This window comes from Oncorhynchus gorbuscha, linkage group LG05 (assembly GCF_021184085.1).
Source record: "Oncorhynchus gorbuscha isolate QuinsamMale2020 ecotype Even-year linkage group LG05, OgorEven_v1.0, whole genome shotgun sequence".
Taxonomy (NCBI): Eukaryota; Metazoa; Chordata; class Actinopteri; order Salmoniformes; family Salmonidae; genus Oncorhynchus; species Oncorhynchus gorbuscha.
The window spans coordinates 2,419,950-2,434,411 of NC_060177.1; the positions used below are offsets into that span (position 1 = coordinate 2,419,950).

The following is a 14,462-nucleotide window of genomic DNA, read 5'->3' on the forward strand; positions in this document are numbered from 1 at the left end:
CGATGATGTAGAGTACAGTATATACGTATGCATATGAGATGAATAATGTAGGGTAAGTAACATTATATAAGGTAGCATTGTTTAAAGTGGCTAGTGATATATTTACATCATTTCCCATCAATTCCCATTATTAAAGTGGCTGGAGTTGGGTCAGTGTCAGTGACAGTGTGTTGGCAGCAGCCACTCAATGTTAGTGGTGGCTGTTTAACAGTCTGATGGCCTTGAGATAGAAGCTGTTTTTCAGTCTCTCGGTCCCAGCTTTGATGCACCTGTACTGACCTCGCCTTCTGGATGATAGCGGGGTGAACAGGCAGTGGTCCGGGTGGTTGATGTCCTTGATGATCTTTATGGCCTTCCTGTAACAACGGGTGGTGTAGGTGTCCTGAAGGGCAGGTAGTTTGCCCCCGGTGATGCGTTGTGCAGACCTCATTACCCTCTGGAGAGCATTACGGTTGAGGGTGGAGCAGTTGCCGTACCAGGCGGTGATACAGCCCGCCAGGATGCTCTCGATTGTGCATCTGTAGAAGTTTGTGAGTGCTTTTGGTGACAAGCCGAATTTCTTCAGCCTCCTGAGGTTGAAGAGGCGCTGCTGCGCCTTCTTCACGACGCTGTCAGTGTGAGTGGACCAATTCAGTTTGTCTGTGATGTGTATGCCGAGGAACTTAAAACTTGCTACCCTCTCCACTACTGTTCCATCGATGTGGATAGGGGTTGTTCCCTCTGCTGTTTCCTGAAGTCCACAATCATCTCCTTAGTTTTGTTGACGTTGAGTGTGAGGTTATTTTCCTGACACCACACTCCGAGGGCCCTCACCTCCTCCCTGTAGGCCGTCTCGTCGTTGTTGGTAATCAAGCCTACCACTGTTCTGTCGTCCGCAAACTTGATGATTGAGTTGGAGGCGTGCATGGCCACGCAGCCGTGGGTGAACAGGGAGTACAGGAGTGGGCTCAGAACGCACCCTTGTGGGGCCCCCGTGTTGAGGATCAGCGGGGAGGAGATGTTGTTGCCTACCCTCACCACCTGGGGGCGGCCCGTCAGGAAGTCCAGTACCCAGTTGCACAGGGCGGGGTCGAGACCCAGGGTCTCGAGCTTGATGACGAGCTTGGAGGGTACTATGGTGTTGAATGACGAGCTGTAGTCGATGAACAGCATTCTCACATAGGTATTCCTCTTGTCCAGGTGGGTTAGGGCAGTGTGCAGTGTGGTTGAGATTGCATCGTCTGTGGACCTATTTGGGCGGTAAGCAAATTGGAGTGGGTCTAGGGTGTCAGGTAGGGTGGAGGTGATATGGTCCTTGACTAGTCTCTCAAAGCACTTCATGATGACGGAAGTGAGTGCTACGGGGCGGTAGTCGTTTAGCTCAGTTACCTTAGCTTTCTTGGGAACAGGAACAATGGTGGCCCTCTTGACATAGCTGATCATATTTCAACCAGAGCCTGGATAGACCAGGCCTCGAACAGTTTAGTGGGACAAAGCTGAGCCTATTTCAACCAGAGCCTGGATAGACCAGACCTCAAAGGGTTTAGTGGGAACAACCTGAGACTATTTCAACCAGAGCCTGGTTAGACCAGGCCTCGAACAGTTTAGTGGGACAAACCTGAGCCTATTTCAAAGAGAGCCTGTGTAGACCAGGCCTCAAACAGTTTAGTGCGACATGGCTGAGCCTATTTCAACCAGAGCCTGGGTAGACCAGGCCTCGAACAGTTTAGTGGGACAAAGCTGAGCCTATTTCAACCAGAGCCTGGGTAGACCAGACCTCAAAGGGTTTAGTGGAAACAACCTGAGACTATTTCAACCAGAGCCTGGGTAGACCAGGCCTCGAACAGTTTAGTGGGACAAACCTGAGCCTATTTCAAAGAGAGCCTGTGTAGACCAGGCCTCAAACAGTTTAGTGCGACATGGCTGAGCCTATTTCAACCAGAGCCTGGGTAGACCAGGCCTCGAACAGTTTAGTGCGACATGGCTGAGCCTATTTCAACCAGAGCCTGGGTAGACCAGGCCTCGAACATGTTAGTGGGACATAGCTGAGCCGATTTCAAGCAGAGCCTGGGTAGACCAGGCCTTGAACAGTTTAGTGTGACATAGCTGAGCCTATTTCAACCAGAGCCTGGGTAGACCAGGCCTTGAAGAGTTTAGTGGGACAAACCTGAGCCGATTTCAACCAGAGCCTGGGTAGACTAGGACTCGAACAGTTTAGTTTGACATAGCTGAGCCGATTTCAACCAGAGCCTGGGTAGACCAGGCCTTGAAGAGTTTAGTGGGACAAACCTGAGCCGATTTCAACCAGAGCCTGGGTAGACCAGGCCTCGAAAAGTATAGTGGGACAAAGCTGAGCCTATTTCAACCAGAGCCTGGGTAGACTAGGACTCGAACAGTTTAGTTTGACATAGCTGAGCCGATTTCAACCAGAGCCTGGGTAGACCAGGCATCTCTCTATGCCCTTAACTCACTTTCATTGGATGTCTTCACCCCACACTTTAATATACTGGCTGAGCATGATGCATGGTCAATGGCTCTTATTCACTAATATACTGGCTGAGCATGATGCATGGTCAATGGCTCTTAATCACTAATATACTGGCTGAGCATGATGCATGGTCAATGGCTCTTAATCACTAATATACTGGCTGAGCATGATGCATGGTCAATGGCTCTTAATCACTAATATACTGGCTGAGCATGATGCATGGTCAATGGCTCTTAATCACTAATATACTGGCTGAGCATGATGCATGGTCAATGGCTCTTAATCACTTTAATATACTGGCTGAGCATGATGCATGGTCAATGGCTCTTAATCACTAATATACTGGCTGAGCATGATGCATGGTCAATGGCTCCTAATCACTAATATACTGGCTGAGCATGATGCATGGTCAATGGCTCTGAATCACTAATATACTGGCTGAGCATGATGCATGGTCAATGGCTCTTAATCACTAATATACTGGCTGAGCATGATGCATGGTCAATGGCTCTTAATCACTAATATACTGGCTGAGCATGATGCATGGTCAATGGCTCTTAATCACTAATATACTGGCTGAGCATGATGCATGGTCAATGGCTCTTAATCACTAATATACTGGCTGAGCATGATGCATGGTCAATGGCTCCTAATCACTAATATACTGGCTGAGCATGATGCATGGTCAATGGCTCTTAATCACTAATATACTGGCTGAGCATGATGCATGGTCAATGGCTCCTAATCACTAATATACTGGCTGAGCATGATGCATGGTCAATGGCTCCTAATCACTAATATACTGGCTGAGCATGATGCATGGTCAATGGCTCTTAATCACTAATATACTGGCTGAGCATGATGCATGGTCAATGGCTCTTAATCACTAATATACTGGCTGAGCATGATGCATGGTCAATGGCTCTTAATCACTAATATACTGGCTGAGCATGATGCATGGTCAATGGCTCCTAATCACTAATATACTGGCTGAGCATGATGCATGGTCAATGGCTCTTAATCACTAATATACTGGCTGAGCATGGTGCATGGTCAATGGCTCTTAATCACTAATATACTGGCTGAGCATGATGCATGGTCAATGGCTCCTAATCACTAATATACTGGCTGAGCATAATGCATGGTCAATGGCTCTTAATCACTAATATACTGGCTGAGCATGATGCATGGTCAATGGCTCTGAATCACTAATATTCTGGCTGAGCATGATGCATGGTCAATGGCTCTTAATCACTAATATTCTGGCTGAGCATGATGCATGGTCAATGGCTCTTAATCACTAATATACTGGCTGAGCATGATGCATGTTCAATGGCTCTTAATCACTAATATACTGGCTGAGCATGATGCATGGTCAATGGCTCTTAATCACTAATATACTGGCTGAGCATGATGCATGGTCAATGGCTCCTAATCACTAATATACTGGCTGAGCATGATGCATGTTCAATGACTCTTAATCACTAATATACTGGCTGAGCATGATGCATGGTCAATGGCTCTTAATCACTAATATACTGGCTGAGCATGATGCATGGTCAATGGCTCTGAATCACTAATATTCTGGCTGAGCATGATGCATGGTCAATGGCTCCTAATCACTAATATACTGGCTGAGCATAATGCATGGTCAATGGCTCTTAATCACTAATATACTGGCTGAGCATGATGCATGGTCAATGGCTCTGAATCACTAATATTCTGGCTGAGCATGATGCATGGTCAATGGCTCTTAATCACTAATATTCTGGCTGAGCATGGTGCATGGTCAATGGCTCTTAATCACTAATATACTGGCTGAGCATGATGCATGGTCAATGGCTCCTAATCACTAATATACTGGCTGAGCATAATGCATGGTCAATGGCTCTTAATCACTAATATACTGGCTGAGCATGATGCATGGTCAATGGCTCTGAATCACTAATATTCTGGCTGAGCATGATGCATGGTCAATGGCTCTTAATCACTAATATTCTGGCTGAGCATGATGCATGGTCAATGGCTCTTAATCACTAATATACTGGCTGAGCATGATGCATGTTCAATGGCTCTTAATCACTAATATACTGGCTGAGCATGATGCATGGTCAATGGCTCTTAATCACTAATATACTGGCTGAGCATGATGCATGGTCAATGGCTCCTAATCACTAATATACTGGCTGAGCATGATGCATGTTCAATGACTCTTAATCACTAATATTCTGGCTGAGCATGATGCATGGTCAATGGCTCTTAATCACTAATATTCTGGCTGAGCATGATGCATGGTCAATGGCTCTTAATCACTAATATACTGGCTGAGCATGATGCATGTTCAATGGCTCTTAATCACTAATATACTGGCTGAGCATGATGCATGGTCAATGGCTCTTAATCACTAATATACTGGCTGAGCATGATGCATGGTCAATGGCTCCTAATCACTAATATACTGGCTGAGCATGATGCATGGTCAATGGCTCTGAATCACTAATATACTGGCTGAGCATGATGCATGGTCAATGGCTCCTAATCACTAATATACTGGCTGAGCATGATGCATGGTCAATGGCTCCTAATCACTAATATACTGGCTGAGCATGATGCATGGTCAATGGCTCTTAATCACTAATATACTGGCTGAGCATGATGCATGGTCAATGGCTCTGAATCACTCTCTTGTGTTTCTCTTTTAAATAGACCATAACACATTTAAAAAGCATAAAGATATTAACAGGAGAATAACAGGGTGACACTAATACAAAACACGCAAAGAAATAAAACACACACACACACACACACACACACACACACACACACACACACACACACACACACACACACACACACACACACACACACACACACACACACACACACACACACACACACACACACACACTCTTACCTCCGAGGTCTGCAGGAGAGCATCTTTCTCAGTGAGCCGGTCTTCATAAGACAACAACAATGGAGATAAATATTTCATGTCCAGCTGGAAGACAGAAAGGATGAAAACAGACGTTAGACACCCAGCGCTGGTTTCCAGGACACAGATTCAGCCTCATCCTGGACTGGAAACTCGCCGTCCATAAAACTTTACCCTAAACATTTTCAGAAATCGTAACAACGCAAAGCTAATTACTAAAGACTGTCAGAGGATCTCACAGGGAACATGAAATAGATATATAGAGATGAGAAACAGAGAGAGAGAGAGAGAACACCCACTGTAGTGAGTACATCAGATATCAGGGGAGGAGAGAGAGAGAGAGGACACCCACTGTAGTGAGTACATCAGATGTCAGGGGAGGAGAGAGAGGAGAGAGAACACCCACTGTAGTGAGTACATCAGATGTCAGGGGAGGAGAGAGAGAGAGAGAACACCCACTGTAGTGAGTACATCAGATATCAGGGGAGGAGAGAGAGTACACCCACTGTAGTGAGTATATCAGATATCAGGGGAGGAGAGAGAGAACACCCACTGTAGTGAGTACATCAGATATCAGGGGAGGAGAGAGGAGAGAGAGGACACCCACTGTAGTGAGTACATCAGATATCAGGGGAGGAGAGAGAGAACACCCACTGTAGTGAGTACATCAGATATCAGGGGAGGAGAGAGGAGAGAGAGGACACCCACTGTAGTGAGTACATCAGATATCAGGGGAGGAGAGAGAGAACACCCACTGTAGTGAGTACATCAGATATCAGGGGAGGAGAGAGAGAGAGAGAACACCCACTGTAGTGAGTACATCAGATATCAGGGGAGGAGAGAGAGAGAGAGAGAACACCCACTGTAGTGAGTACATCAGATATCAGGGGAGGAGAGAGAGAGAGAGAGAACACCCACTGTAGTGAGTACATCAGATATCAGGGGAGGAGAGAGGACACCCACTGTAGTGAGTAGATCAGATATCAGGGGAGGAGAGAGAGAGAGAGAGAGAGAGAGAACACCCACTGTAGTGAGTACATCAGATATCAGGGGAGAGAGAGAGAGAACACCCACTGTAGTGAGTACATCAGATATCAGGGGAGGAGAGAGGAGAGAGAGAACACCCACTGTAGTGAGTACATCAGATATCAGGGGAGGAGAGAGGAGAGAGAGAACACCCACTGTAGTGAGTACATCAGATATCAGGGGAGGAGAGAGGAGAGAGAGAGAACACCCACTGTAGTGAGTACATCAGATATCAGGGGAGGAGAGAGGAGAGAGAGAGAGGAGAGAACACCCACTGTAGTGAGTACATCAGATAACAGGGGAGGAGAGAGAGAGAACACCCACTGTAGTGAGTACATCAGATATCAGGGGAGGAGAGAGGAGAGAGAGAGAACACCCACTGTAGTGAGTACATCAGATATCAGGGGAGGAGAGAGAGAGAGAGGACACCCACTGTAGTGAGTACATCAGATATCAGGGGAGGAGAGAGAGAGAGGACACCCACTGTAGTGAGTACATCAGATATCAGGGGAGGAGAGAGAGGACACCCACTGTAGTGAGTACATCAGATATCAGGGGAGGAGAGAGGAGAGAGAGAGAGAACACCCACTGTAGTGAGTACATCAGATATCAGGGGAGGAGAGAGGAGAGAGAGAACACCCACTGTAGTGAGTACATCAGATATCAGGGGAGGAGAGAGAGAGAACACCCACTGTAGTGAGTACATCAGATATCAGGGGAGGAGAGAGAGAGGACACCCACTGTAGTGAGTACATCAGATATCAGGGGAGGAGAGAGAGAGAGAACACCCACTGTAGTGAGTACATCAGATATCAGGGGAGGAGAGAGAGGAGAGAGAACACCCACTGTAGTGAGTACATCAGATATCAGGGGAGGAGAGAGAGAGAGAGGACACCCACTGTAGTGAGTACATCAGATATCAGGGGAGAGGAGAGAGAGAACACCCACTGTAGTGAGTACATCAGATATCAGGGGAGGAGAGAGGAGAGAGAGAACACCCACTGTAGTGAGTACATCAGATATCAGGGGAGGAGAGAGAGAGAGAGAGAACACCCACTGTAGTGAGTACATCAGATATCAGGGGAGGAGAGAGAGAGAGAGAACACCCACTGTAGTGAGTACATCAGATATCAGGGGAGGAGAGAGAGAGAGAACACCCACTGTAGTGAGTACATCAGATATCAGGGGAGGAGAGAGAAAACACCCACTGTAGTGAGTACATCAGATATCAGGGGAGGAGAGAGGAGAGAGAGAACACCCACTGTAGTGAGTACATCAGATATCAGGGGAGGAGAGAGAGGACACCCACTGTAGTGAGTACATCAGATATCAGGGGAGGAGAGAGGAGAGAGAGAACACCCACTGTAGTGAGTACATCAGATATCAGGGGAGAGAGAGAGAGAGAGTGAGTACATCAGATATCAGGGAGAGAGAGAACACCCACTGTAGTGAGTACATCAGATATCAGGGGAGGAGAGAGAGAGAGAACACCCACTGTAGTGAGTACATCAGATATCAGGGGAGGAGAGAGAGAACACCCACTGTAGTGAGTACATCAGATATCAGGGAGGAGAGAGAACACCCACTGTAGTGAGTACATCAGATATCAGGGGAGGAGAGAGAGAGAGAACACCCACTGTAGTGAGTACATCAGATATCAGGGGAGAGAGAGAGAGAGACACCCACTGTAGTGAGTACATCAGATATCAGGGGAGGAGAGAGAACACCCACTGTAGTGAGTACATCAGATATCAGGGGAGGAGAGAGAGAGAACACCCACTGTAGTGAGTACATCAGATATCAGGGGAGGAGAGAGAGAGAGAGAACACCCACTGTAGTGAGTACATCAGATATCAGGGGAGGAGAGAGGAGAGAGAGAACACCCACTGTAGTGAGTACATCAGATATCAGGGGAGGAGAGAGAGAGAGAACACCCACTGTAGTGAGTACATCAGATATCAGGGGAGGAGAGAGAGAGGACACCCACTGTAGTGAGTACATCAGATATCAGGGGAGGAGAGAGAGAGAACACCCACTGTAGTGAGTACATCAGATATCAGGGGAGGAGAGAGAGGACACCCACTGTAGTGAGTACATCAGATATCAGGGGAGGAGAGAGAGAGAGAACACCCACTGTAGTGAGTACATCAGATATCAGGGGAGGAGAGAGAGGAGAGAGAACACCCACTGTAGTGAGTACATCAGATATCAGGGGAGGAGAGAGAAAACACCCACTGTAGTGAGTACATCAGATATCAGGGGAGGAGAGAGAGGACACCCACTGTAGTGAGTAGGCTTGTTTTCAAATTGCTGTGCGTTTTGTTGCCAACCTATTTTGCTACCTGACAACTTTACGGGTTTCACTTTTTAATTACCGTTCATATATTTATTTTTTCCTCGACTTTTTCACTCCGGACGCTTTATCTGGACACGATTCGTCAGGACCTCCAACAGCCGAAGCTAAGTAGTAACATTAACATGATGCCTTCTAATTGCAGCCGCTGTGCTCGCCTTACGGCGAGGATAGCTGTACTGCAAGCCCAGCTTCAGACGCAATCGTTAGGCAAGGGTAATTTCAGTGTAGGAAAGGATGAAACAGCGTCTGTGCCACCAGTAAGTACAGATAGTAGTATAAATCCCCTGGCACAGTCCCCGCAGCCGGACAACTTTCTCACGGTTTCTGGAAGGAAATGCTGTAGGAACGCTCAACCGGTGTCGCTCATTCAGCAGACAGAAACTTTCAACCGGTTCTCCCCATTAAGCAGCGGGTCGGTGTCAGAGGCCGAGTCTTCTCTGGTCTCTACTCCTCCCGTTACGGGGTCTGAGACGCCGAAGCTTCCCACCATTAGCTCTGACAAATTGAAAACTCTAGTCATTGGCGACTCCATTACCCGCAGTATTAGACTTAAAGCGAATCATCCAGCGATCATACACTGTTTACCCGGGGCAGGGCTACCGACGTTAAGGCTAATCTGAAGATGGTGCTGGCTAAAGCTAAAACTGGCGAGTGTAGAGAGTATAGAGATATTGTTATCCACGTCGGCACCAACGATGTTAGGATGAAACAGTCAGAGATCACCAAGCGCAACATAGCTTCTGCGTGCATATCAGCTAGAAAGATGTGTCGGCATCGAGTAATTGTCTCTGGCCCCCTCCCAGTTAGGGGGAGTGATGAGCTCTACAGCAGAGTCTCACAACTCAATCGCTGGTTGAAAACTGTTTTCTGCCCCTCCCAAAAGATAGAATTTGTAGATAATTGGCCCTCTTTCTGGGACTCGCCCACAAACAGGACCAAGCCTGACCTGCTGAGGAGTGACGGACTCCATCCTAGCTGGAGGGGTGCTCTCATCTTATCTGCCAACATAGACAGGGCTCTAACTCCTCTAGCTCCACAATGAAATAGGGTGCAGGCCAGGCAGCAGGCTATTAGCCAGCCTGCCAGCATAGTGGAGTCTGCCACTAGCATAGTTAGTGTAGTCAGCTCAGCTATCACCATTGAGACCGTGTCTGTGCCTCGACCTGGGTTGGGCAAAACTAAACATGGCGGTGTTCGCCTTAGCAATCTCACTAGGATAAAGACCACCTCCATTCCTGTCATTACTGAAAGAGATCATGATACCTCACATCTCAAAATAGGGCTACTTAATGTTAGATCCCTTACTTCAAAGGCAATTATAGTCAATGAACTAATCACTGATCATAATCTTGATGTGATTGGCCTGACTGAAACATGGCTTAAGCCTGATGAATTTACTGTGTTAAATGAGGCCTCACCTCCTGGCTACACTAGTGACCATATCCCCGTGCATCCCGCAAAGGCGGAGGTGTTGCTAACATTTACGATAGCAAATTTCAATTTACAAAAAAAAAAATGACGTTTTCGTCTTTTGAGCTTCTAGTCATGAAATCTATGCAGCCTACTCAATCACTTTTTATAGCTACTGTTTACAGGCCTCCTGGGCCATATACAGCGTTTCTCACTGAGTTCCCTGAATTCCTATCAGACCTTGTAGTCATTGCAGATAATATTCTAATCTTTGGTGACTTTAATATTCACATGGAAAAGTCCACAGACCCACTCCAAAAGGCTTTTGGAGCCATCATCGACTCAGTGGGTTTTGTCCAACATGTCTCTGGACCCACTCACTCTCACAGTCATACGCTGGACCTAGTTTTGTCCCATGGAATAAATGTTGTGGATCTTAATGTTTTTCCTCATAATCCTGGACTATCAGACCACCATTTTATTACGTTTGCAATTGCAACAAATAATCTGCTCAGACCCCAACCAAGGAACATCAAAAGTCGTGCTATAAATTCACAGACAACACAAAGATTCCTTGATGCCCTTCCAGACTCCCTCTGCCTACCCAAGGACGCCAGAGGACAAAAATCCGTTAACCACCTAACTGAGGATCTCAATTTAACCTTGCGCAATACCCTAGATGCAGTTGCACCCCTAAAAACTAAAAAAATGTCTCATAAGAAACTAGCTCCATGGTACACAGAAAATACCCGAGCTCTGAAGCAAGCTTCCAGAAAATTGGAACGGAAATGGCGCCACACCAAACTGGAAGTCTTCCGACTAGCTTGGAAGGATGGTACCGTGCAGTACCGAAGAGCCCTTACTGCTGCTCGATCGTCCTATTTTTCTAACTTAATTGAGGAAAATAAGAACAATCCGAAATTCCTTTTTGATACTGTGGCAAAGCTAACTAAAAAGCAGCATTCCCCAAGAGAGGATGACTTGCACTTTAGCAGTGATAAATTCATGAACTTCTTTGAGGAAAAGATTATGATTATTAGAAAGCAAATTACGGACTCCTCTTTAAACCTGCGTATTCCTCCAAACCTCAGTTGTCCTGAGTCTGCACAACTCTGCCAGGACCTAGGATCAAGAGAGACGCTCAAGTGTTTTAGTACTATATCTCTTGACACAATGATGAAAATAATCATGGCCTCTAAACCTTCAAGCTGTATACTGGACCCTATTCCAACTAAACTACTGAAAGAGCTGCTTCCTGTGCTTGGCCCTCCTATGTTGAACATAATAAACGGCTCTCTATCCACTGGATGTGTACCAAACTCACTAAAAGTGGCAGTAATAAAGCCTCTCTTGAAAAAGCCAAACCTTGACCCAGAAAATATAAAAACTATCGGCCTATATCGAATCTTCCATTCCTCTCAAAGATTTTAGAGAAGGCTGTTGCGCAGCAACTCACTGCCTTCCTGAAGACAAACAATGTATACGAAATGCTTCAGTCTGGTTTTAGACCCCATCATAGCACTGAGACGGCACTTGTGAAGGTGGTAAATGACATTTTGATGGCATCGGACCGAGGCTCTGCATCTGTCCTCGTGCTCCTAGACCTTAGTGCTGCTTTTGATACCATCGATCACCACATTCTTTTGGAGAGATTGGAAACCCAAATTGGTCTACACGGACATGTTCTGGCCTGGTTTAGGTCTTATCTGTCGGAAAGATATCAGTTTGTCTCTGTGAATGGTTTGTCCTCTGACAAATCAACTGTACATTTCGGTGTTCCTCAAGGTTCTGTTTTAGGACCACTATTGTTTTCACTATATATTTTACCTCTTGGGGATGTTATTCGAAAACATAATGTAAACTTTCACTGCTATGCGGATGACACACAGCTGTACATTTCAATGAAACATGGTGAAGCACCAAAATTGCCCTCGCTAGAAGCATGTGTTTCAGACATAAGGAAGTGGATGGCTGCAAACTTTCTACTATTAAACTCGGACAAAACAGAGATGCTTGTTCTAGGTCCCAAGAAACAAAGAGATCTTCTGTTGAATCTGACAATTAATCTTAATGGTTGTACAGTCGTCTCAAATAAAACTGTGAAGGACCTCGGCGTTACTCTGGACCCTGATCTCTCTTTTGAAGAACATATCAAGACCATTTCGAGGACAGCTTTTTTCCATCTACGTAACATTGCAAAAATCAGAAACTTTCTGTCCAAAAATGATGCAGAAAAATTAATCCATGCTTTTGTCACTTCTAGGTTAGACTACTGCAATGCTCTATTTTCCGGCTACCCGGATAAAGCACTAAATAAACTTCAGTTAGTGCTAAATACGGCTGCTAGAATCCTGACTAGAACCAAAAAATTTGATCATATTACTCCAGTGCTAGCCTCTCTACACTGGCTTCCTGTCAAAGCAAGGGCTGATTTCAAGGTTTTACTGCTAACCTACAAAGCATTACATGGGCTTGCTCCTACCTACCTCTCTGATTTGGTCCTGCCGTACATACCTATACGTACGCTACGGTCACAAGACGCAGGCCTCCTAATTGTCCCTAGAATTTCTAAGCAAACAGCTGGAGGCAGGGCTTTCTCCTATAGAGCTCCATTTTTATGGAACGGTCTGCCTACCCATGTCAGAGACGCAAACTCGGTCTCAACCTTTAAGTCTTTACTGAAGACTCATCTCTTCAGTGGGTCATATGATTGAGTGTAGTCTGGCCCAGGAGTGGGAAGGTGAACGGAAAGGCTCTGGAGCAACGAACCGCCCTTGCTGTCTCTGCCTGGCCGGTTCCCCGTTTTCCACTGGGATTCTCTGCCTCTAACCCTGTTACGGGGGCTGAGTCACTGGCTTGCTGGGGCTCTCTCGTGCCGTCCCTGGGGGGGATGCGTCACCTGGGTGGGTTGATTCACTGTTGTGGTCGGCCTGTCTGGGTTCCCCCCCCCACCCCTTGGGTTGTACCGTGTCGGAGATCTTTGTGGGCTATACTCGGCCTTGTCTCAGGATGGTAAGTTGGTGGTTGAAGATTTCCCTCTAGTGGTGTGGGGGCTGTGCTTTGGCAAAGTGGGTGGGGTTATATCCTTCCTGTTTGGCCCTGTCCGGGGGTGTCCTCGGATGGGGCCACAGTGTCTCCTGACCCCTCCTGTCTCAGCCTCCAGTATTTATGCTGCAGTAGTTTATGTGTCGGGGGCTAGGGTCAGTTTGTTTATCTGGAGTACTTCTCCTGTCCTATTCGGTGTCCTGTGTAAATCTAAGTGTGCGTTCTCTAATTCTCTCCTTCTCTCTTTCTTTCTCTCTCTCGGAGGACCTGAGCCCTAGAACCATGCCCCAGGACTACCTGACATGATGACTCCTTGCTGTCCCCAGTCCACCTGGCCATGCTGCTGCTCCAGTTTCAACTGGCCTGGGCCCTAGGACCATGTCCCAGGACTACCTGACATGAGGACTCCTTGCTGTCCCCAGTCCACCTGGCCATGCTCCTGCTCCAGTTTCAACTGTTCTGCCTTACTATTATTCAACCATGCTGGTCATTTATGAACATTTGAACATCTTGGCCACGTTCTGTTATAATCTCCACCTGGCACAGCCAGAAGAGGACTGGCCACCCCACATATGCTCTCTCTAATTCTCTCTTTCTTTCTCTCTCTCGGAGGACCTGAGCCCTAGGACCGTGCCCCAGGACTACCTGACATGATGGCTCCTTGCTGTCCCCAGTCCATCTGACTGTGCTGCTGCTCCAGTTTCAACTGTTCTGCCTTATTATTATTTGACCATGCTGGTCATTTATGAACATTTGAACATCTTGGTCATGTTCTGTTATAATCTCTACCCGGCACAGCCAGAAGAGGACTGGCCACCCCACATAGCCCGGTTCCTCTCTAGGTTTCTTCCTAGGTTTTGGCCTTTCTAGGGAGTTTTTCCTAGCCACCGTGCTTTTACACCTGCATTGTTTGCTGTTTGGGGTTTTAGGCTGGGTTTCTGTACAGCACTTTGAGATATCAGCTGATGTACGAAGGGCTATATAAATAAATTTGATTTGATTTGATTTGAGATATCAGGGGAGGAGAGAGGAGAGAGAGAACACCCACTGTAGTGAGTACATCAGATATCAGGGGAGGAGAGAGAGAGGACACCCACTGTAGTGAGTACATCAGATATCAGGGGAGGAGAGAGGAGAGAGAGAACACCCACTGTAGTGAGTACATCAGATATCAGGGGAGAAGAGAGAGGAGAGAGAGAACACCCACTGTAGTGAGTACATCTGAT

General features: G+C 46.7%; 1 protein-coding gene across 1 annotated transcript in view; it reads right to left on the reverse strand.

The window, feature by feature from the left end:
* The window catches only part of LOC124035365 (centrosomal protein of 89 kDa-like), a 223,430-nt gene that overhangs the window by 157,162 nt on the left and 51,806 nt on the right, over nt 1–14,462 (reverse strand). Inside the window, 1 exon segment of the mRNA XM_046348827.1 lies at nt 5,382–5,465. Within this exon segment, the coding sequence (XP_046204783.1) occupies nt 5,382–5,465 (84 nt within the window).